At 48.6% G+C, this 23,792-nt stretch overlaps 1 protein-coding gene across 11 annotated transcripts in view; it reads right to left on the reverse strand.

Moving 5' to 3' along the window:
* Positions 1–20,579, reverse strand: part of CD44 (CD44 molecule (Indian blood group)) — an 84,881-nt gene extending 64,302 nt beyond the window's left edge. For 2 of the 11 annotated variants that reach the window (XM_059405802.1, XM_059405792.1), the window contains exon 1: positions 20,281–20,564. In XM_059405802.1, the coding sequence (XP_059261785.1) occupies positions 20,281–20,347 (67 nt within the window). In that variant the 5' untranslated portion in view covers positions 20,348–20,564. Of the gene's footprint in view, positions 1–20,280 lie in introns of all 11 variants that reach the window. The other 9 variants (XM_059405854.1, XM_059405846.1, XM_059405811.1 and 6 more) reach the window with 8 other exon arrangements.
* Positions 20,580–23,792: the final 3,213 nt, after the last annotated feature.

The raw sequence follows: 23,792 nt of genomic DNA on the forward strand, positions 1-23,792 counted from the left end.
AGGGCCAATTCAAACCATTCTTCAGTCGTGAGACAATCCTCAAGCAAGGCACTCTCAGCAGCCCCACCTCTGCAAGAGGGAGACGAGGCACTCCCCGATCTTTGGTGGTCTCGGAGGTCCCACTACCCCGCCAAGAGGGAAGGGAGGGAAGTTCCCACCACCTCCTTTCCTGAAGATAGCTCCCAGTAGGTCTAAATTGTTTCAAGGCCCTTCCTAAGGAGCCAGAAAAACCCAGACTCTCAGGAAAAGCAGATGCTTTGAATTTTCAAGACCTCCACTTACGGGGATGGAAGAACAGGATTAACTCCCCATAAAGCGGAGTGGAAGCTCGTGGTGTAAGGTTGAAAGGGAGAGGAGAGCTCTGGACTGAATTCCAGCCCCACCACATAAGAGCTGAGCCATCTTAGGCAAGTTCCTTTACTTTGATGAGCCTCAGTTTCTCAGCCTATAAAATGGCTCTGATGAAAACCAGTCGATCATTTATTCAGTGGCTATTTGCTATGTATATACCTCAAAAAGGAGTCTGTGGGAGTTATATAATAAATATGCATGAAGCAGCAGCCTTGGGTTTGGTTCCTAACAGGTGTGGGTTTGGTTCCTAACAGGTGCTTAGTAAATGTCAATCTTTTTACTTTTCCCACAGGGATATAAATCTTGGACGACTGGCCACAGCTTTCCCCAGTACCGTGGACATTCCTAGGCTGTAAACTATGATGTCCTGACACCAAGAAAAACCATTTGTGCTTTTATAATCTTCTGTTTCAGCCTGAACAACAGTCCATGGCCATACTCTCATGAAATTAAAAGCAAAATGAGAACCCAACAAAAATGCAAATACTCCTATTAAAAGGTGCAAGAGCCTTAGTCACTCCTCAGGTGTGGTTGGGAGTGGCCAAATCTTCTTTTCTTTAGAGGATAGCAGAATTAAGCAGTTAAAGGTAATTAAAGGCCTTTTTGGAGATGAGAGAAGCAAGCCCCCACCATTCTTACCCCCCCCCCCCCCGGGACTGATGGCCAGACACTCTATGCACCTAGAATTTTCCCTCCATGCATTTGAATTTTCCCCCCAACCACAACCAGGAAATTCCAAGCTTGGGCTTCTAGGGAGGAAGGAAACTGGGAAACTCCAAAATTTCCAGAACGAGAAGGAAGCTCCTGCATTAAACCGCCCCAAAGGGCCCTTCTCTACTGTGAGGCTGGAGAACAGCCCTGCAAGATGCTTGGACCTGAGAAGGAGGAAAATACTCCCTCCTCCTCCGGTTCCACCACCAGCTCCCAGGACCTAAGGCAGGAAGAGGCCGATCCTGCTGAGACATGCAGCCTGGGAGACTGGCTGTCATTTCGAGAGGCAAGACCAGACCTGCGGTGCATTTCCCCATTCACTTTCACCAGCTACCGTACTAGCCAAGGTTCCCGGAACATCCCATGGGGCTGGATCGACTCAGTCATGGCTGTTGCAGTCAGTTCACATGGGGGCCAGATCTCTGGGGTGCCCTCCTCACCAAAGTCAATGTGAGTCCCCTGGCCGATGTTTTGCCCAGAAATGGAATGAAAACCTTCCAAAGGCAGCTGGATGTATTTCCCAAAGGTAGCAGCAGGAACGAAGTGAGGGCTGCATGGTGGAGGGGTTCCAGGTCTAATCCTAACAATGATCACAAGGATTACTGCTGAGCGCTCCCTCCATGCCAGTGGTTCTGTCAAGGGCTTTGTGCAAATGATTGTCTTAGTCCTGACACCACTGGTCAAGTAGGTATTGTTATTCCGTTGTAAAGATGAGAAGACTGAGGCTTAGACACATTATGTAAATTGCTTAAGGCCACATAATTAATGAGCAGTAGGACTCCAACGGAGGTCTACCTCTAGCATCCATACTGCTTTCTGAGCCGCAGGACACCAGACTCAGCTTCTCCCTGGGCATCCCTGACAGCTGGCCCTTGCCCCGGGCCCTGAACCTTGGGAACTGGAGCAAACATCCTCAAAGGCAGCCTTTAGAAGCAGGTCAGAAACCTGGCTTTAAGACACAATGTTTCCTGCTGGCCTGTCTGAAGTGAGGTCTGTTTCTGAATGTCTTCCAGAAGGTATGGGAAGCTCATTTGGAGAAGAAACCAAATTAATTTTCCAGTTTTTAACAATGCAAACAATGCAGAATATAAACGTGGTTGTTGACTTTTGCCTCCCAAACAATATAAAGAACAGGAAGCTCAAACAGATAATAGGGTACATTTCCTGATTCCCGAGAAACAATCCTTTAGGAAGGCTGGGCTTTATCTGGTACCACTTGTTTGAGAGAGCCTCCCCAGATATGTCCCAGAGGGAGTGCAGAGAGAAGAATCTAGAGGACCCAAGGCTTGCTTCCCCCAAGCCTTGCTTCATTTTTCCTGTCTAAATGGAAAATGTTTCTCCTTCGTCTTTCACATCTACCTTGAGTGGCCAGACAACCCACACACTCGGCTTCCCTTTGGTGCCCTTGCAGAAAATCATGGTCAAGACTGGATGATGCCAGCCAAGGAGGGAGAGTGGTAATTGGGGTGGTGTGTACCATGAATGAGTATGTAGGAGAGAATGAGAAATGTGACCTACTTGATGACCCTCCTTTGCTTTTAAGCACTTGTCTCTTATTCTAATAGAAAGTTATTTCAATAGATGATAGATAGATGATAGAGATGTAAATAGATAAGTGACAGATACATAAATTGATGCACAGATAGGTAGGTAAGTAGACAGATAGATACACAGATAGATAGGTATATCGATGATAGACAGATACAGAGTGTTGTTGTTTAAGTTGAATTTAGAGATTACAGCTGAATCCATGATGGTAAACCATAATCCCACAAAACCACCCAACAGGGAAGTGGATACAGGCCTTCAGAAAAGAGAATTCCAGCCCCAACTTCATTCATTCAACAAAGTATCATTCAGCGCCCATGTGCTAGGCACAGGAACCAGGGCACTGAGCAAGGTAGGCAAGGTCACTGTTCCAGTGGAAGTTATGGCCCAGAGAAGAAGACAGACATTAAACAAGTCAACAACATGATACAATAAATGTTGTAACACAAGTATAAGGTGCTGAGTGATTAGTCCAAAAGGAAGCTCCTCTTCTCCAAGGTCTTTGCTGTCCCCAAGGGATGTCTCTCTAAGGAAATGCCATTTCAGCCGAGAACTAAAGGTGGATTGGAACTAGCCAGCCAGTCTCATGGTCAGCAAACCTCAGGGTCAGGAAATTCACCCTCAGAATAAGCCATAAATCATTTGGTTTAATAGAATCCATTTCCTCTAGCTCCTTCATCATTAGATAACAAAAACAAGTGGTCCCCTTCCTGTGTAAGAAAGGACCATATCCTTGAGGTCCACATTAGACATCCCTTGAGCTCCTCTTCCCTGGATGCAGTCATCATAAATTCTTTAATGATATTTACATGGAAAAAAAAGAATGGAAAACAAACAAACAAATTCCCAAAGTTTCCCTCCCATACATACCACTATGTTCATGAGCCAGCTGCATGGAGACAAAGTACTGTCCCAGAAAGCCCTCCTGTTCATCGTTGGGCTTATTAAAATGTTAAGATGTTAGACCTTGAACTTCAGACTCAAAGAAGCTATATTAGGAATGAAATAGCCATTTCATTCCTGCTTATGAAAGAGCATTATTAATGTAAAATGCAAGAGTCGATTTCAGACTCCTTGAAAGGAACTCAGGTCCATCGGAAGCCAACACCATGTGGTGCATGGACATCAGCTCCAGGAGTAGGAAATTAGGGTTCAAATCCCAAACCTGCATTAATTAGTTATCCGACCTTCAGAAAGTCATTAAACTTATCTCCTCTACAGGAGGATAATAATACTTACCATGAAGTTAGTGTGAGGGCCAGGTTATATAATGGAGCTGAAAACACTTCACACACATTAAAACACTTGAGGAGTGTAGTTATAGAAAAGGAAAGCCAACCATCTCCCTTGGGGGTGATCGTCTCATAATTTACAGGAAGAGATACTCATTCAAGGTCATAGTCATTCTTTTAAAAGGGATCACTACAGACTAGTGGTCCTCATGCATGGTGTGGCTCCAGCAGTCCTGGGATATCTTGCAGTCACGAGTTTCTAATAGTAAAGTGCTCAAGGACGCACACAACTGATTACCTCTTGTAAATTATAACAGTGTTAAGGTTACTCCCCGATATTATTTTGGGGGGAGAGAGAAAAGGATAAGGTTACAGCTATTATGATTGAGTGTAAGCTGCAGTCCATCTAAGTCTCTAAATGCAGTGTGTCCCCCACATGAACTCTAACCATTAGGTGTGTCTTCCCAAGAAAAGGCTGAGGGTGTGGCTTAGGAACACAAGAACTTAGCTTTGCTTTTTTTCTTTACTCAATGTATGGTCTCAGACCATAACTCTACCAGGTAGGTGGACACCCTCCCGGGCCTTACTCATTGTAACAGACATTGTTATTAGTGCAACAAAGTTCTCCTAATTGAATCTTGATTTTGTTCAAAATCCCTAAGTTGTGCTTCAGGGGGTGTGAGGTCCTAACTCCCACCTCCAGTGGGTGAATCACGACCGGTCTAAATCAAGGACTGTGGTCAAAGGTCTCCTAGCCAATGATTGGCTCTGCATGAGCATTTCATGGAATGTGACCCCATCCTTCCAATGAGAAGTAAAGGGAAGTCAATTAAGGACTTCTGGAAAAGCCATTCCTCCAATTTTCTAGAAGAGACACTTGTAAATAAGCATTCCTCCTTCTGCTTCTGGATACTATTATTTTTTTCAAAGGATGCTTGGAACTCTGGGAGTTAGTGTCAGACTATGAAGAGGGCTAACCTATAAGAAGGTGATGGGCATGGTGGACAGGAAAATTAGGAAAAAACTGGGTTTTTGACAACATCAGTGAGCTCCTAAAATCATCCTACCTCCATACTTCTTGTTGGGAGATAGCATTTTATGAGGGTTTCTGTTTCACTGTTCTATTCCTTCCAGAGATATTCAGCTATTCAGAGATTTTCAGATGTTCAGGTGCACTGATATGAGTACACCAAGAAATATGTGACAGATAGTAATTACATGGGGGGACACTTCATCAGGTCATCTCCAAGTAGTTCCCAGCAACAAAGGAGATAAAGGAGTGAGGCCCTTGTAGCCACATGGTTGGACATCTGTTTCCCAGGGTTCTTGCCTGTTCCTGCTGCCCAGACCCAAGAGACATACTGGCATGACTGCTGGAGGTTATCCTGCAAATCTTCCCTATATACGTACCTGGAGGCTAAGCTCCAATCAACAAAGTGCTCTCCCCAAAAGACCAAGAAACCTCTAATAAAATCAATGAGATCTGACCCTCAACCAAGCTTAACAACCGAGATTCCTAATTATGAATTTTTTCCCATGGCTTAAAATAACTCTGACATCAAATGACACTACTTGTTTCCCAGAATTTGGGTTTCTTTGCTCTTCCAACACATACTTCCTAAGATCTCATCCAGTAAAATAAATAAATAAACTAATTAATTAATTAATTAACTAAAATGTCTCAACCAGCTTGGAGAATCCCGTGGCTCCCTTTTCACCACTATTTCTAGGAAGACATGATAAACCAGCTGCTTTCAGAATTGTGAGGAGTAGAACTTTCTTTTCTTGCTCTCTTCCTCAGTAAACCAAGTGTGAGGCAGCAGAAGAGGGGCTGCTTTGGCTGGAGTTGCTGAGGGGCTTTGAGCCCACTCATCAGAATGCTTCTTGGTCCTGAGCACTGGTGGGGTTGAGAAGTTCAACAACAAGGGCCACCAAGGAACTGGGGACATCCTGTAAACACAGTTCCTGCTCTTCATCCCCCTGGATGCCCCTGATGCTCCAGATCAGAAGAGATCTCCCCGTGATGTGGCCTCAAAGACCCTTTGCTTTCCTATCACAGCATTCTTCCCTGTCATTCACTAAGGTCATTGCTATGTATTTACTCTCCATCCTCCCAGATAGACTGGGAAGACATGTTGCTCCATGAGTAGAAACTGTGTCCCCAGTGCCTGGGAGAACACAAGGCACATGTTATATGTCAATACACATGTGTTGTATGAACAAATGAATCATTTGAAAACCACCAATTATTGACTCAGCTCACAGAACTGCTCGGGGAGGTTGGGCAAAAGCCAGGCTGGGTTGCATTGGGCTTTCTGGTTTCCAAACGCTCATTAAGTCAAAAAAGATCGAGATGAACTCCAAATATGGCTATACATGGTATGTCACAGGAAACCGGGTCCAAGTACAGTAACAGCGTGTAAACACCTACACTATTTCCCATTGTGCCACAAAACCCAGTACCCTTTTAGCCTCCTCTCTTTGTCCCCCCAAGTCTTCTTGCCAGCCTCATCTTGTTTAATGCCTTCCCCCTATCATCTCAAAGCACGAAATGGAAAGGGCACTGGACTGAACATTGGAAGACCAGGGTTTTGATCTTAACTAGTTCCGTGACCTGGGGCAAGTCACTTGCAGTCTTTGAGCTGCCATTCCCTCACCTGTCCAATAAACATGTGCTTTACAGAGTTTCTAGCATCCTTTCCCATTCTGACATGCCATTGTCTTTGGATTTGAGTCACCAGCCCATGGCAAGTTCTCATTGAGGGTCCTCTCTCCCTTTCTCCTCTTCTTCCTCCTTGGATCCACATTTTGGTGCTGCTGTAAGGGTCCAGGCCAGCTGGCACTTTCTAGGCCCCCGCAAAGCCTCTGAAAACTCTCCTACCCCTGCCTCCAGTGCTTTTACTGAGTTACCCTAGCGAGGGTACTGTGATTCACCTTGACAGGGCACCCCAGTCCCCTGCCAACCCAACTGTATCTGCACACCTCAGGCAATGGCACGACCATGAAGCCTGAGCACATACCAGGTCTTCTTAGATAAGCACTGCCCAGGAGGGGATGGCAGCTCGGAAGAGATGGGTAAACATTCCGAAGAATACAATTTCAACGATTGGGGTCAACCAGCAACGGGAGACAGAGATAAAGGCAAAAGTTACCTCCGGTAATAATAGGACCTTGTAGTTCCACACCATGTGCTTCTACCAACCAGCACAAAACACTTTCACACCAGCAGGCCAAGGTGGAGAGGTCCCGGGGAGGCAGAGGGATTATTATCCCCAGGTGGTTCACACAGTGTATTGAAGCATTAGACAGATAAAGCCAGTAGCCCAAGGTCACACAATTAGGCTTTGACATGGTGGGAATTAGAGCACAGTGTCCTAATCTCACCTGGGGGCTATTTCTAGTAGACTCCTGGTGGAGCCTTTTGTTTATACCTTGGTTCTATCTTATCTTACCTGTCCAGGTAGTGAGCTGGCTTTCTCTCTTGGGCGTAACTAGTGGGAAACTTGAGTGTCCCAGGATGGGCTTGCCGGCCTGAGCTCAGAATCCAGCCTACGTGACTTGCAGGCTACAAGCTGGACCCAGAGGGGCCAGTCTGTGGAATGCTGTTGCCGTTTGCACTTGGGAGGCACCGAAGAGCCCCGAGTGGCAGCTGAGAACACAGAGGCTCCAGGGCTGATAAAAGTTGTAATTAACGTGCACATACAACCCTTTCATCTTCAAAGGCTTTACTCCCATTAGCTAGTTATTCCTCCTATCACTCCCATGGGTGAGGCGTCATTTTTGTCTTCTCAGTTCGCAGACAGAGAAGCCGATGTGCAGAAGGGGCCCTTTGCCAAGGAGCCTGGCTCTGGTTCAAACAGAGGAGATTCCTGGCTCCCAGCATCTAACCTCCCTTGGGGTGACAGGAAAACAGTGCAAAGGAATCCTAGAGGCTCAAGCCACCAAACTCCTCTGGGTGGGAGACTGAATTTATACTCTTCTGGAAGGAGGTGGAGTCTACAGAATGACTTGCTCACTTGATTGGAGTGGCTAACATCCTAGTGACAGGCAGCCACCAGAATGGAAAACCAGAAAAGCCTGCTGCTCTGCTGTAGTGAGACAGGAGCTGAGTCTTCCAGACCATGCTGTGGCAGACATCACTAATGGATCACAGCACCCTCTGTGGCTGAGCCAAGGTTTGGCTCCTTAGCACAGCCCTCCAGGCAGCCTCTAGCAATCAATGGGAAATGGTACGTGAGCCGAAATCTATTTGCTACCGGGGCCGCAGGGCTTGCCTGGGGTTCTTTTCCATTGCCACTCTCCAACCCAGCCAGAGCTGCTCAAGATCTATCCCAAGAAGGGCAGGAGCAGCTGCCTCACTTCTGAACTCTGTCCAGCAGCCTCCGAAGAGGGTGTCGTGGGAACTTCCCTGGGGCAGAAGAACTGGATCTTGCCGCCCGTGCCACTGACACTTGATCGCCTGGAATCTGCCCGATGTCATCCCTCACCCGTCCGCAGCTCGGCCTCCTCCTCAGACAGCCTGCGCCCTCTCCTGAGCCCCTCAGGCCACACTTCCTTGAGCCCCTTGGAAACTTCCAGCCCAAGCTCTGCACTTGCGTAGGTTGCCCCCTACTCTCTCCCTCTCTGTCCATCTTCTCTTCCATGTGCTCGTCCCCCTTGTCCTCAAATCCCGCCCCTTGCAGGAAGCCCGCAGGGTTGCGGCTCACAGAGCTGTCCGCCTTTCCTCACCTTCCGGCGCTTGGTGATAGGTCATCTCCTGGAGCCCTGTCACCTGCTTGTTCTCCCCCCAAACCATAAACTCTCCAAGGACAGAATCTAGATCTTCCTCTTCCCTCACTACTTCTCACCGTGCCAGCCACACTACACTCTTTAGTGAACTGAATTAGGGAATTGATCACCGTGTTACAACTGGGGAAGCCGGCAAACTGTAAGGGGCGAATCTGGCCCACAGTCCTGTGACCAAGGGGAGAAGGGCTGACATCCGTGGGCTGCACGCGGTTGTCCTTTGTCCTAGAATGCCATGTCTGCGTGGCGAGCTGGAGGCACGGTGACCAAGCCATAATGGAGGGTATTGCATGTGACAAGGGAACAGAACGCATCTGGTATTTTATTTCGGTTTCTGGTTGGTGGATCCCAGATGGATATGAGAGGGGCACACCCAGGGTGGATGTGATCTCAGTAAGGATTTTGAGAGACTGGTGGAAGGTCAGGACCCTGGCGGGGCATTTAGTCCTTGACCCACTTGGGCAAACTCTTAAGTAGTGCCATCTTTAGGACTTCCTTTTTCCTATTTTTTCTCTCTCTCCCTCTCCCTCCCATCCTTCCTTTTTTCTTTTCCTCAACAAAAAGAGCTTCTCTGGGTTTATGAAAAAGAAGTATCTTAGCAGGAATCTGGAAGGTTCTCAGTAAAAGAAGCAACTTGCCATCTAAAAGGTCTGTCGTGCCCAATGCCTTGGTAGGGGTGTGTGTGTGTGTGTGTGTGTTTATAATAGCTATAATAAATACATGCATATTTATGTATTTATTATTAATCATATATTAGTATTTGTTATATAATTATACAATATTAATTATGTGATATTTTCATATGTTAATTATATAATATATTTAATATAGGTCGATTATATAGTTTATATATATTAATTATGTAATGTATATAATACATAAATAATAAAATAATATATTTGTTTGTCTTATTTGCTTTTTTCCCCCCTCACGGTCACCCTAGTTTTTTCCATAGGATGCTACAGCTCACCCTCTACACACTGCTTTGGCTGAGTAGTGTGGTTCATTTTGTACCAACATACTGCAGCATTCCCTTAAGGGAAGTGGAACAATCCAAGTTACTCATGGAGCTTTGAGAGTAAAGGACATAATCTTTTCTTAATAGCTTGGCTTTTTTGATCACTTGAAGCAATGTCTCTTCCAATGTACAGTTTAAGGAAAAGGGTATTGCATTCAGATCCTATAAGTAATCTCGGGACTGGTTTCCTGCAGTTTTAGCCGTGTGACTCAGACATGTTCCTAACTTCTCTGGCCCCAGCTTCTGCATCTGCCCATTCCAAGGTGGTTGAGAGGATTCAGTTGAGTTCTCTGAACAAAGCACCTTGTTCCTAAGAGTCATGCTTCCCTGCCATTGGGATTTAGAGTACAACCGAGTCAACAGACTTGTTTCTGGCATGGATTAATAATTCACCTCTGACATTTAATACAAACCAGGCATCACTTTTTTTTTTGGCCCTGCATTATAGTCATGTTATTCTTTCCATTAAGTTTTATGAGGCTTAGGTGTTCGTGGCCTACAGAGTGGTGGATTTATAGAACGTGAGGTCTGGAAGAGATTTTACAGATCAACTAGAATCCAATCCTCTCATTTTATATATGGAAAATTGGAGGTAAATAGGGGTGAAATGATTTTTTCAGCAAACTAAAATATAATAAGTAATAGACATTTTTATTCTTGAGGCACCTCTATGTGCTAGACACTTAGCACAAGATACCACATGCTAAACATTGTCCAAGACATTTAACGTATGCACTGTCTGAGCTCACGCAGCTCCGAAGTGGAAAAGAGGGAAATCAGCCTCAGGTCTGGCTCTTTTCACAGCCTCTGCTCCTTCTACACAGCCCTCCTCCAAAGCCAAACCTCCTCATTCCCAGGGAACCACAAGAAACCTCTGATTTCCCACAAGTGATCTTTGGAATAGGAGGTTTTTAAACCATTGAAAAAAACAACTTCCTCTTTTTTTCTTTTAACAGAGTGACCAAAAGACAACATCTTTTCTCTAAGTGTCATCGGGAATACGATTTTGAGGCTTGGGGTTTTTTGTGCAGGAGACCAGATTTGGAAGGAAGTGCTAGGGCATAGAGGCAGACAGATTTATAGGAAATCATGATCCCTGTCCTATTGGACAAAACCTAATGAGCTCTGAACTTCCCCTGCCTTGCCTGACACGTCAAACTTCAAGAAAGATACTCACATTAGGGAGAATGCAGAGAAAAGCAATTTCAAGGAGGTTTGAGGATCACTAAAAGCGACACTAGAATAAATAAAAGTAAAATGTTTCTATAGACGAGTAAAAAAAAAAAAAGGATAAAAAAGAATTAGCCAGAATCTATAAAAAATCACCAAAGGTAAGTGATAAAGATTGCTTTGCCAAATCTAGAAATTTCACCCATTCAGTCATCCAAAATTTATTGAGCATCTACTATAATTGGGGAACTGAAAATTGGGGGCTACCGCAATACAAAAATGTACACAATGCACATAAAGCATGAACTTTTCCTTAAGGAGCTCCTCTGCTCACCAATGAAAGAGAACAGATGGCCACACACAGCTCAGAAGCATCCCTTAAACTTCATCTAACCCTCCTGGGGGGGTTACGAATTATCAGGGAGAAACAAGACAATAGAGGCGAATAAAAGTCACTCAGGGGAGACTGGAGGGATGTACTTGACCTCTAAGGCTGACATTGGGAAGACAACTTGTCCAACCACAGAAGGTCCACAGAGAAGATGAACTTCAGGTAAGAGATTTCTATGCCAGCATCACTTCTCTGGTCTACCTCTGTGTGACCAGTGCTCTGGTCAGTACCTGAATACTTGTCTTCTCCTTGCAGGAAAACGTGACCGTGCAACCAGCTGGGGTCTCGGGAGGCTGGCTCAGTGACCTCACCTGGTCTCCCGCCTGCTGTAAGACAGTGCACAGCTCTGCTGGACTCTGCTTCCTTCCGTCACATTTTGTGATGGGCAGATAAGAGATCCTCACTTATTACTTCTGGACTGTGTGAAGGCTGGGGCCAGGGACTTGCACAGAAACCACCCTCTAGACCCGAGGCAGGAGACCAGGTATGGGTTGCAGGGCATTGTGAATTTCTCCTTGGCATCTCAATTTGCATAATGACGAACACCTACAAGGCTTTATTGTCATCACCTTAATACCTCAGCAGGTTGTCTTTGAGAGAGGAGTAGTAAAAGATGCTGCCTAGATCCATGACTAATGTGTGGGTCCTAGAAGGCCCTGCAGACCTGCTCAAGTGAAATTCAAATGGGTAAGGAATCTGTGATGAGTCTCTGAGCCCAGGCCAAACACACACAGACAAGGCAGATGTCCCCAGGGGGCTCTGTTTCTACACTTCCTTGGTGGCTTGTTTCTCAAGCAAAGCACCCAGAGGAAACACTGCCCATCTCCCCCACCTCCCCTTGCACAAGTCACCTGCTGGGCCACACAGAAGCCAGGTCACTTTTAGGTGTAGGCTAGGCTCAGGAAGAAGGGCCCACTTGTAGTATTTGCTCAGGTCCTTACGCCAGCCAGAGAGTGTAGCCTGACTCCTCATGGCCTCATCTCTCAGTTCTCTCTTCCCTCATCAATTCTAGCTGGTAGAGAGAAGGCCCTGGGGCCAAGGACCCTTGCACTGAGGGCAAGCACATTCTTGCTATTTGACTGACCCCTTTCCTAGCTTTGTCCGTTCACCAGCCAAAGCCCTAGATGGTGGAGAATCCCCCATCAGCAACCTCCACCTCTCCTCCAGGGGACAAGTAATGAAGTGATGATGAACAAACAACTCAATCCACCATCCTTTTCAATTCTACTCCCTGCCCCCAACTTCCCACCATATAGAAGAGAGGAGAACTTCTCTCCAGGAATTGGAATGAACAAGACACTCAGAGTATGAATGGGGAGAAGTTTCCATGACAACTTCTTTCTCCTTCATATTTGCAATTCCATCCCCTTCCTTTGGCATCATAAGGAGAAAGGGAGGGCAAGACCAGCTCTGTGGACCTTATGACCTAACCCACACCTGATTCCCAGATGGAGTTTATGGAAACAACCAGAGTACCACCAGGCATCACCACTGGGGTTTCTGGGGGCTCTGACCGCTTGATACACTAAGAGAAGCACACTAAGGCAGTGCCTAAGAGCTTGGACCCAGTAGCCGGATCACCTAGGTTGGAATCCCAGTTCCATCATGTACCAGCTCTGTGGCCTTGGACAAGTTACTCAAATTCCCCATGGCTCAACGTTCTCATGTGTAAAACAGGGCAAACACTCACACTACTCAGAAGGCTGGTGTACGTTAGAAGGCTGGTGTAGAGGTAGCGCTGTGTAAGTATTCACTATTGTTACTGATTGTGGCGATCGTCACCTCAAAAATATCCAGCCAACTGCAAAGAAACAAGTGCACAAGGTACAGGCGCTCTCTCTAACTGTCAAGGAAGGTTGTGGGGAAGGAAGGTGAACCGACAGGCACCTCCAGAGGACACTGGCCGAGACACCAGAGCAAATGTGGAAAATATCTCCCCACTGGAGTTCCGCAACTCCAAAACTCCAAAGTCTTCCTCGAAGAAGATTTCTGGGGCCTCAGTTTTGCAAATCGCCTTCTGGTTAGTCAGCCCCCTCCCACCCCCAGGCCAGTTGGTCCACACTTGCACTCACAAGAGCCACTTGCCTCGGGTGGACACACCCAGGCAGCCGGAGCACACCACGCTCAGGAAGATCTGGCTTCGGGATGGTCTTTTCCCCTGCGACACCTGTCCCTTCATTCCCCATTTGACTCCCTGTGTCCAAGCGTCACCGGGCAGATGATCCCTGGGCTAGGGAGGCAGGACCTGCCCCAGTTATGGGCAACTCCAGACTCGGCAAGCTTCTAGGGAGAGGAGACAGAGTTTGCTGTTGCCCGTGGGGTTCCCCCGCAGACAGCAGGCTTCCCTGGAGACTTATTCTTTCCTGAGCTGCAGGAGACCCGCAGAGAAGGTGAGACGCTTCTGTGAAGCTCTTCTGCTTCTCTCCCAGCTGCCACCACCTTCCAGAAGCAGGCATGGTGGGAGGAGGAGAATCAGAAGGGTGCTCAAGGAGTCCAACCTCAGATCAGCATCTCCCAAATAACCAGACCTCCAAGTGGGCTGCTGCTGGGGAGGGTTTTATTTTGAGGCTTAAATTTGGGGGTTAGTGTCACCATCCTGCGTGGCTCCCACCCCCTTCTTGGCCCAAGAAGGTAGTAACCCTGTCCTGAAACAGACGTCCCAAGCCACAGCAAGCAGCCACCAAAACCACAAATAGACGGGTGACCTCCCTGTTTGGGCAGACCAAACATGAGCCCTGTGCTGGGCAGCTGACCAGCCCAGCGCCCTTCTTACCCCTGCCCTCAGCAAAACAGCCATCACCAACTGTTATATACACGCACAGACGTATCTGCTGTGTTACGTATGCTGTCCAGCAGCGTGTAGAGGGCCAGGTTAACTCTGGATTCTGGATATTCACTTGAGTTCATCAGTTACTGGTAACCAGGGCCAATGCCTGGATCTGGGGCCACACATGCATACAATGAATGTGACATGATCCCTGACGTCAGGGGGCTCCCACCATTCTGCAGAAGATAGATAAGACAGAGCATGTCCGGTTTGGGGTTTCCCCCCGCGGGAGAAGTGAGAAAGTCATTAGCATCCCTTGGCCCACAAAGGGAAAAAGGCCTCCCTCTGCATGATTTTACTGTGCAGCTTCAAGGCTAATTAATTTTAGCCCAGTGGGGCCCTATGAGAAGCAGATCCTGCCTTGTCAGAAGTGAGCTTCCTGGAATGGCTGCCATCCTACGACCCCAGCTTCTCAACGCGAGGTGACTTTACCCATCACCACCACCACCAATTTGACAATGTCTGGAGGCATTATGGGTTTTCATGACTTGAGGGGGACCGTGCAAGACCTGAATCTAGTATGTGGAAGCCAGAGACACACAGCCAGCCATTACCCAGGAAACCCCATACCACACCACGCGCTGGCGACTTAGGGGTGAGGACGGTGATCTTCTGACCACGAATCCCCCCCCCCCACCCTCAGTGCCTAACTGGCAGCAACAGCCAGCAGGGATGGGATAAATGTTTGTTGACACTGTGGGCTGGTTCACTAACGTATTCCACAGTGGGTAGATAAGTAGCAGGGTGATAGAGAGACACGCCCTGCTTTCAGTCCCGCTCTTTCGTAGATTCAAATCCTATCTGGTCCCTACTGCCACCTCCTCTCTGTGGATCTCTCCAGCCCTGCTTATCATGTGTCAGCTCAACAATGTCATTAGCCTGTCAGTTGGGTGCACCATATTCTACACACAGAACCACAAAGTTTTTGGCCAGAGGTGCCGATCTCATACACCTAATTCCCCCGTGGTACCCAGCACAGTGTGGGGCCCATAGAAGACACCGGATACATGCTTAAGGAGGGGTGAGCGATACCCACATGAGGGGTAAAGGCATGGGCTCAGACACATACCGACACCCACATGTGTGCCCACACACAGCCAGAAAGAATCAAATATGTAGCTTGTCTTGGTAGTTCACATATGGGGTGATCAGGACGTGGAGAGCAGAGGCATATGAAATGTTTCTCCCCTATACTTCTCCTGTTTTCAGAACCAAATATCAATTTAATCGGACCCTAAACTGAAGAAGGCATTGTCAAGCTGTGAATTCATTTATGCAAAACGCTTTGCAAAGGTTTTGACTCCTAATCACACGAAGCCATACATTTATTGGTAGAAAAATAGAGACCCTTAGACAAAATATATACTATGCGTGAAGTGGTAGAGTGTTTGCACATTTGAAATCCTGACTCTCCTGGGAAATTTGGCATACACAATCACTTTATCCATACCAAGCCAGATTCCACAACCACAGACTAGAAAACACTCCTTCCTAACTCTGTCAGGTTGGTCTGGCTTCCTATACCCTGGATGACCAGCTTTGGGGGAGGACATGGTTTTTTTGTTTTTTTTTTAAAGATTTTATTTATTTATTTGACACACAGAGAGAGAAATCGCAAGTAGGCAGAGAGGCAGGCAGAGAGAGGGGGGGAAGCAGGCTCTCCGCTGAGCAGAGAGCCTGACGTGGGACTCGATCCCAGGACCCTGAGATCATGACCTGAGCTGAAGGCAGAGGCTTAACCCACTGAGCCACCCAGGCGCCCAGGGGGGAGGACATATTTTAAGAAAAATTTGAACTTGCCAAGTGAGTGGATAGTGGGGTTCGAATTTAAAGTAGGAGGCACCAGGCTACCCTGATCATTCTAAAGAACATTCGTGTACTTCCTAGTCAAGCAGAGACACAAAGGAAATTGAGTCATCAGCCTCTTGCTGTGCAATCCCCCAGAATTTCTTTCTGAAGCAGAAAAGATCCCCTCCGAGAACCATGCTTTGTCCGACAGCATCTGCCACCTGCTTCTGCTCACCCTTGCACAAGAGCCACTTCCTTTTCAGGCTCTGGGTGGAGCTGGCTGAATCGAGGTGCTAGAAAGACATAACTCGCCAGCCTGTGTCTCAGTCCTAGCCAAGACCGAGACCAAGCCCCAGCCCTGGCCCAGACCCAGCCCAACACAACCTAGCCCCAATCCCAGGACAGCCCCCAGCCCAGCCCAGCCCAGCCCTGCCCCAGCCCTGCCCCAGCCCTAGGCAAGACCCCTGCTGGGGAAGCCCAGCTTGCCTCCCACCATCTCTTCTCTGTCAGGGAACCCCAACTTAGAACCATCAGCCCAGAAGCCGTAGACAGATCTGAAATCTCACTTGGGTGGCTGCCTGTCACCTCGAGTTCCATACGGCTTTCAGTTCAAGATCCTTGACTTTTGTAGAAGACCATGTCAGCCCACCACCTAAGTCCTTAAGGCTTGCCCTCGCTGGGCCACATACAACCTGCTAAACACCGGGGGCCTCCGCGGAGCATGTGATGAGGGCCTTGCTAGGTTAATGCATCTAAAATGCTTACAGGGTTAGGGTGAGGGACTCTGCAGGGGCTCTTCTTTAATTTTCAGGCAGGAGGGAATTGCCCTAACTTGTTTCTTAGACGAGAAGCAGAGCCTCTCCCTTTTTTCCAAGCCTGCAAATGAGAGCATGTCTAGAAGGGCAGCTGAACTCTGATAAGGCAATTGACTTATTTTAGTAACAAATAACTAGGTTGGCATCTCTTGACAGCTGTGGCCAACCCTGGGGAGAAACAGTCCAGGGTAGGGCAGGGTAGGGCAGCCAAGAGTCCACAGAGCCTGCCAGGGGGGAGAAGCCATTCACACCAGGCTTCACGTTAGTTGGTCACATGGGACAGGGAAGGGAGGAGAATCACATACACACACAATTTCCCAAGTAACGAATCAAAGGAGCATAAGCATTGGAGTCTAACACTCTAATGTTAGACAATGGGAAACCCCATCCCCACCGTTTACCAGCTGTGTGTCCTTGGGAAAGTCACGCCTCCTCCCTGAGCCTCAGTTTCTTGGTCTACAAAATGGGGTTAAGAAAGTGCTAAACATATACAGGACGGTCATGAGGCTTATACGGAATAACCTATTCAAATCCCCCGGCTGAGTGCCTAGTGCAGAGCTGGTGCTCAGTAAACGGCACTTCCTTGGGACTTAGCATTCTTCTTTGCAGTAGCAGCGTGAGGCTTCGAGAAGAAATATATATCATTATTCTTCTATTAAGCTCAAAGAGGATATATTGTAGAGTAAAATTTTTTAAATGTAGTGGGTGTTTCATATAGCATTTAAGGTGTAAAACAACTGTTGTGCCCACTGCAGGGACAAGAGGCTGGGGCTCATCACTGTCCTGGATGGTACAGGTGTTTCAGAGACCCGTGGATGGAAAATGCCCAGCCCTCAGTCCATCTGCAAGAGAAAAAGTCACTCCTCCCTCCTTTTCAGGATCTGTTTCCTCCATGGGAAAAAAGGATTTTTCTAAATGGTCCTTGGAGTCCCCATTGCTGAGTCTATGACAATGAGTCAAGAAATATTTCTTGAATGAATGGAAGAGGATCTGTCATAAGTTAAGAATTTCATGCTGCCTGTGCTGCTTCTGCGTGGGGTGATTTGAAAGAAAATGGAACCTTTTCTTACTGGCTGCCAGCTTCAGACACACCTACTTGGCCCTGCGCCTTTGCAAGAAATAAGATGTCCAATGCGTATCTGGGGAGCAACCGAACTGACTGATGCTAATCTCAGCAACGATGGATTTCTTGCTTCTGCACCTGGGAAAACTCAGCCAAAGCCTTAATTCCCAGGAAGAGGGGTCTCTAACCTCCAAAGGGAGCAGAAGGGCCCCCAAGCTCCAGAGCCCTTAGATGCACCCCTTTTTCTCAACACCAGGGGCGCAATTCCCAAGCAGTGAGGAGAGGAGATAGGGGAGGGCTCGACCCCCTTGCCCTCTACCCGGGGCCACTTTCTTTCCCCTGCTTATGACACTGAGTTCAAAGTGTCTATTCTCCAACTTAATTTTTGGGTCCCGTGTTGGCCGTTTCTATACTTTTTGCTTTCTGACACGGAGGATGGAGACCTTCTTCCTCCCCAAAGCTTTGTTCCTCTCCAAAGTTTCCTCGTTGTCTTTTGGAGGCGTCCCTCCTTACTAATCCACCCACACTGTGTGTGTGTGTGGGGGGGGGTAACTGGGGCAAAGGTACTGCCCACACCCCCACCCCAGCTCCTCTTCCTCTTTCCCCCTCTGCCTGCCCAGGCGAGCTGCTGTTAAGTCACGTCTCCAAGTCTCAGTTCCTTCCAAACAACGTTACAAGCTCATGAAAGTCAAAGCTCTGACAGTTATTGCTACTGGCACTTTATCGTGCTTCCTCCAAATGATGCTGCCCATAAGGACCATGAAAATGCGGGGCAGGGAGTGAGGCTTCTGGTCTCTGGGAGAACCTCAAGGGTTAGGACAGCCCCAAATATTTGGGGACAGGGCCCTTCAGAAGAATCAGGGAGACCAGCTGGAAGGAGTCAGTAATCAGGATCTTCAGAAAAAAAGCATTAGAAATGCTGGAAGGTAATACACAGAGAGATGTCTCGGGAGGTCCCAGAGAAGGCTGGGCCAGGGCTCTCCCTGCACTCCAGTTTTTCTCTTCTCTGGCACCTGGAGCGTTTTTGCCTTTCAAGGGCTTGCTGGAGCTCAGTTCACCTTAAAGTCCTCCTCAATGGCCTCTGATCCACCTGAGCCCTCTGTCCCCAAACTCCTTCCAAGGATGTTTGGACTATCCATACAGTCTAACATGTTCCCACTAAGCACAGGCTCATGGACCTGGGTTCACACGTGCACCAATCCTCCTGGCTATGTGAAAACTGACAAGTTACTTAACCTCTCTGTTTATTTCCGTCCTGTAAAACAGGGCTAGTAACAGGACACTTCTCCCTGGGCCACCGTGAGCATAAAGAAAGTTAACGCTTATGAAGATTTAGCACGGCATCTGGCCCCCTGAAAGCATGTAGCAAACGGCAGCCGGAGCTGGCATTTCTTCTATTAGTATGATTATCATCGCTATTACTACTTCTGTTTCACCAATCTAACTCTTCAATCCTCACTCATCCCCAGCCCAAAATACCCAGGTAAGACTGTGTCTTTACTTTCTTGTTCCCCCCAGAGCTGGGTTTAATAAAGACTTGCTGAGTAGAATGAACCATAGGCTGAGCTGTCTTAATGACCCAGCTGGCACTTCTTAAAAGAAAAATTAATTTTGCTAGCAATAAGCAAATCAGCCATGTAATTATCTGTACACATACAGACAAAAAGAAAGAACTCCTGGAGTTCAGTCTCACCAGAATAGCCCACCAGCCATCTTGCACTCCAAAGCCACTGAAGATACAGACCCTGTTTGGATGGGGCAGGGCAGCCCCAGCTCCAGGGTCCCTAACACGACCCCGATGCCCAGGCTCCCCTCCCTGCTCTGAGGCTGCCAGGCAGGGAATGTGAGGCACAGTACTGTCTGGATTTTCCCTAACTGATTGGCAGAAGCAGGAGGCTCGCAAGGATCCAGTAGCTGGCTCAGTCACTGCCCTTCCTCCTCACACTCCCTGCCCCAGGCTGGCACCTCATGGAAACCCAGAACCTCACAGAGCTGGTTCAAGTTCCCACAAGCGCTAGATAGGCAGTGACTGGAGCCAGCTCCAAGAGCGTTGGAACCCAGGCCCAGTGGGGAGCTCCAGGGCGCCCGCACCCCTTTCTGGAAAGCTCCTGGCCATCAGTCCTCACACCACCATCTCTAGGGCCACCTGGCCAACAGCCCCGGCCCCGCCTAGCTCTGCCCTGCCCGGCCGCAGCGCAGCCAGGCTTCCAACGCCCGTGGGCACACGAGCCTGTTGGTCCAGACACCGGTTGCGCGCACCCAGGAGTACAGTTACTTTCTGCCTTGTGCTGCGGCACCAGCGACCTCACCCAAAACCGCGCGCCGGCAGCCTGCCCGGCCAACTTTCCTCGCTCTTTCTCTTTTCCTTTCAATCCAACGGTGCTTCCCTCCAGCACACTCTCCAACGGCTTAGCGCAAATCCTAGCTCCACTCTCCGGAACCAAATCCACGCGGTCCGCCTCCCACTTGCCTCCGGTCCCCGGTCCCCGGGACCAATTAAGCCAGGTGGCTACCGGGTCCCTCCGGGCCACCCAGGCCACTCCCTACCGCTGCCCCCCCCCCCCCCCCCCGCGGCACTCACCGATCTGCGCCAGGCTCAGCTGCAGGAGGCACAGTCCCCAGGCAAAGCGCCCCCAAAACTTGTCCATGGTGTGAGCGAACCGAGAGAGTGAGCGCGGGGCGCCGGAGGGTCGGGGGCACTGGGCAGGGGCCGGCGGAACACGGGGCGAGCGGGCCGGACGGAACCTATCAGGGGCTGGGGTCCGGCTGGGCAATGAGGGCGCCTGGGAAGTTGGGTGCAGTTTTTATTCAAGGGCTGAAAGAGTGACCTAAGAGGGAGGAGGGAGCGAGCGCAGGGCACACCCAAGCGAGGGGGCTGTGACTAAGCAGCCGACAGAGGTTTAAAGACGTAGCAGCCTTCCCCTGCGCTGGCCCTTCCGCCCCCGCCCCATGCTCTGGGGAGACCGTAAATCCGGGCGGCCTGGGCGGGCGCCGGGAGGGCCGGGGTGCCTGTGCGCCCCGGGACGCGCCGGGGTCTTCTCCGGGCCCGCCGGGAGGGCGGCCTCAGGACCCGCAAGGGATTGACTGGATCCCCAAACCCAGCTGCCTTGGGTTCAGCCTCCGACCCCTCCTCTCCGCTGAGTTTCTCTGGGAATCGGGCTGGGGAGTGGTGTCTCTGGGTTTCGCAGACAGCTGGATATTCTGGGAGGGGGGATGGCCTCATGGCAAGGAGGTCCTGCTTGGAGAGCTGAGTTCCGGTGCTTATGTTGGACTGGAGGGGTCTGGAGCTTGTGATTCTTCCCAGGGGAAGAGGATGAGCTCCTTCTTCTTCCCAGTGAAAGAGAAGCCAAGTTCTCCTGGCTCAGGTGGAGTTTTGCTTTTTATCAGGGCTGCTCAGAGAAAACAAAAGAGGACCAGTCTTGGGACTGCTACTTCCCTCTTCCAACCCACAAGTCATCTTCCAGCCTCAGACTGGCACGTGGATCCATCCAGCCACTCATCCATCCAGTCACCCATACTCATTCATCTTCCCAAACGTCCTTCGACCCACCTGTCTACCCAGTTATCCATCCCTTCCATCTACTTATCCAACCACACATTCTTCCTTCCATCCATCCAACCATCCATCCACTTATTCTTCCGATCACTCTCTTATACAGCTTCTCCACCTTCCCATACATCCCTTTCCAAGTGTCTTCATAAACCTCCATCCATCCATCTATATACTATCCTCTTCTCCAGCCAGTCACATTTGTTCATCAGTGTATCTGTCCATTGCCATCCACCCATCGTCCACAAATCCAGCCACCACACAAACATCCATACATCCACCCATCCTCTCTTGCTCCTGTTTAGGCTCCAATGATGCAAACATTCATCTACTTTCCCTCCTCCGTCCTACCCTGTACATTTCAGGAAGAGAAGGAAGATTGTCCTGTTCTTCAAGAGAGGCATTTTGAGTTAAAAAAAAAAAAATCACCCTTCGCATTATAATTTCATATCTACCTATAGCATGACAGTGGTTTCGTATTTGAAAATCAAGAGCAGTATTTATTGTTGATGTGGACCACCAGAAGTGTAACTGAATGGCCTTCTTGCCCGGTGGGGTACACAGAAAAAGATAATGCTGTCCGTGACCTTGACATGATCCTGAAGGTGCCGTGCCAGGATTTCTGACCAAAGCAATTCCTCTTTGATTTTGTTATTTTTGCGAAGAAATTGAAAAATTGGGAAAAAGCGTATGCAGCTGTCCCTGATTCACCAAACCTGTAGTGAGTGCTCAGGGATATCAAGATAAGTAAGATCTGCCCTACCTTCAGGGGCCCCACAATTTGGTAGAGAATCAGACTTACAAGCTGGCTATTAGCATGCAATAGGAAATATAGTGCAGAATCCCTGTGGGCAGAGTGCTATCCATCCTAGAGAAGAGAGTCCCACCTTTTCCTGGGGGAACCCCAGGGGGACTTCTTGGTGGAGGTGGTATATAAGCCAGGTCTTAAAGGAGGGGGAATTCTTCAGGACAAGGCATCCACCCACTGGCAGTACTCCATAGCGACTAAAAGCAAGGATTCAGGAGTCGGAATGCCTAGCTTCCTACTTGCCTTGGTGACCACAAGGTCATAGTGCAAGCAAGCACATTAGCCTCTCTGTGCCTCAATTTTCTCACATCTAACATGGGGTTAATAACGGTATCTACTTCATAGACTTGGGGAAGATTAAATGACTCAGATGTCCTGTACATATTAAGCACTAGATATATGCATAAATATGCATGCAGTAAGTGCCGTAGAAGTGTTTGTTATTATGACTAAAAGCAAACTTGTGAGTGAGTGTGGAAAAGTGAAAGCACATGACTTGTTCGGGCAATGGAGAGCAGTTTAGTGTGCCTTGAAGATTCAGCGAGACGAAGATGTTGAGAAGAGGATAGCAAACAGGAGGCCCGGCTCAGGTCACAGACTGTTTCAGGGACTTTGAACTTGACCCTTAGGAAATAGGGAGCCAATATAAGTTTAATTATTGTGGTTGCTGCTGCTGCTGCTGTTGTTGTTGTTATTATTATTATTATGCTAAGACACACCTAATGTAAGATTTACCATTTCAACCATTCCAGGACATTCTTGACCAGTTCTGGCTGCTACAGTTGAATGCCACAAACGGGGTGCTTAAACAACAGATAGTTATTTCTCATGGTTTGGGAAGCTGGGAAGTCCCAGATCAGGGGGCCAGCGGGGCTGGATTCTGCTGACAACACTCTTCCTGGATTGCAGATGTCTGTCTTCTATCCTCACATGATGATGGAGCGAGACCGAGAGGGCGGGAGACCCAGAGGGGATAGAGTGAGAGACAGGAAGGGAGAGGGTGAGAGGGAGGAAGAGACAGAGACCGAGATTGCAGGGGCAGGGGAGGGGGCAAGCCTGCTCCCAGGTCCTTCTCAAAAAGGCACTAATCCCATTCATAAGGGCTCCACCCTCCTGACCTAATAATCTCTCAAAGTCCCTACCTCCAAGTATCATTCCATTCGGGGTTAAGAGTCTAAAATATAATTTTGGGAAAAACATTCAGCCAATAACGACCACTCTCTAGTTCTGCGTAAGGTTTAGAGCTGGGGAAAGCCTGCTTGACAGCAGGCTGCGCCTCTTGCATTCCCAGGGAGAGTGTTGGGGACTGAAAAATTACTGGACCTACTCTCAACCACTATCCCGCCGGCCCCATGATTCCTGAAAAGAAGACGATGCCTCTGAGCCCCACCTGCAAAGCAGGCACTTTGAACCATGTTCCCAGTCATAGCAGAGATGTCTGTCACCAAGAGGACACCTTTCTGAGACACCTGGGTGCCCAGTGACCCCCCAGGAAGATCTTCAGACTCTAACCACCTGAGGAAGCAGCCCTGGTGAGTTGCAAGGAGCGGGCACTGGCTCAAGAGTGACCTTGGACTTCTCTGGTTAGCTCCCCGGCCTTCAGCTCTCTTTTCTCAGGAGAGGCAAATAAAATGGAATGGGTGTTCACTGCAATAATGTTTCTCGTTGGGTTTCACGGAAGTTGCAGATTCTGGGGAGACCCTTCAGGAACAGACTTAGGGGCCCAAGCAAAGGT

The sequence above is a fragment of the Mustela nigripes genome, chromosome 1, assembly GCF_022355385.1.
Source record: "Mustela nigripes isolate SB6536 chromosome 1, MUSNIG.SB6536, whole genome shotgun sequence".
In the NCBI taxonomy this organism is placed as follows: domain Eukaryota; kingdom Metazoa; phylum Chordata; class Mammalia; order Carnivora; family Mustelidae; genus Mustela; species Mustela nigripes.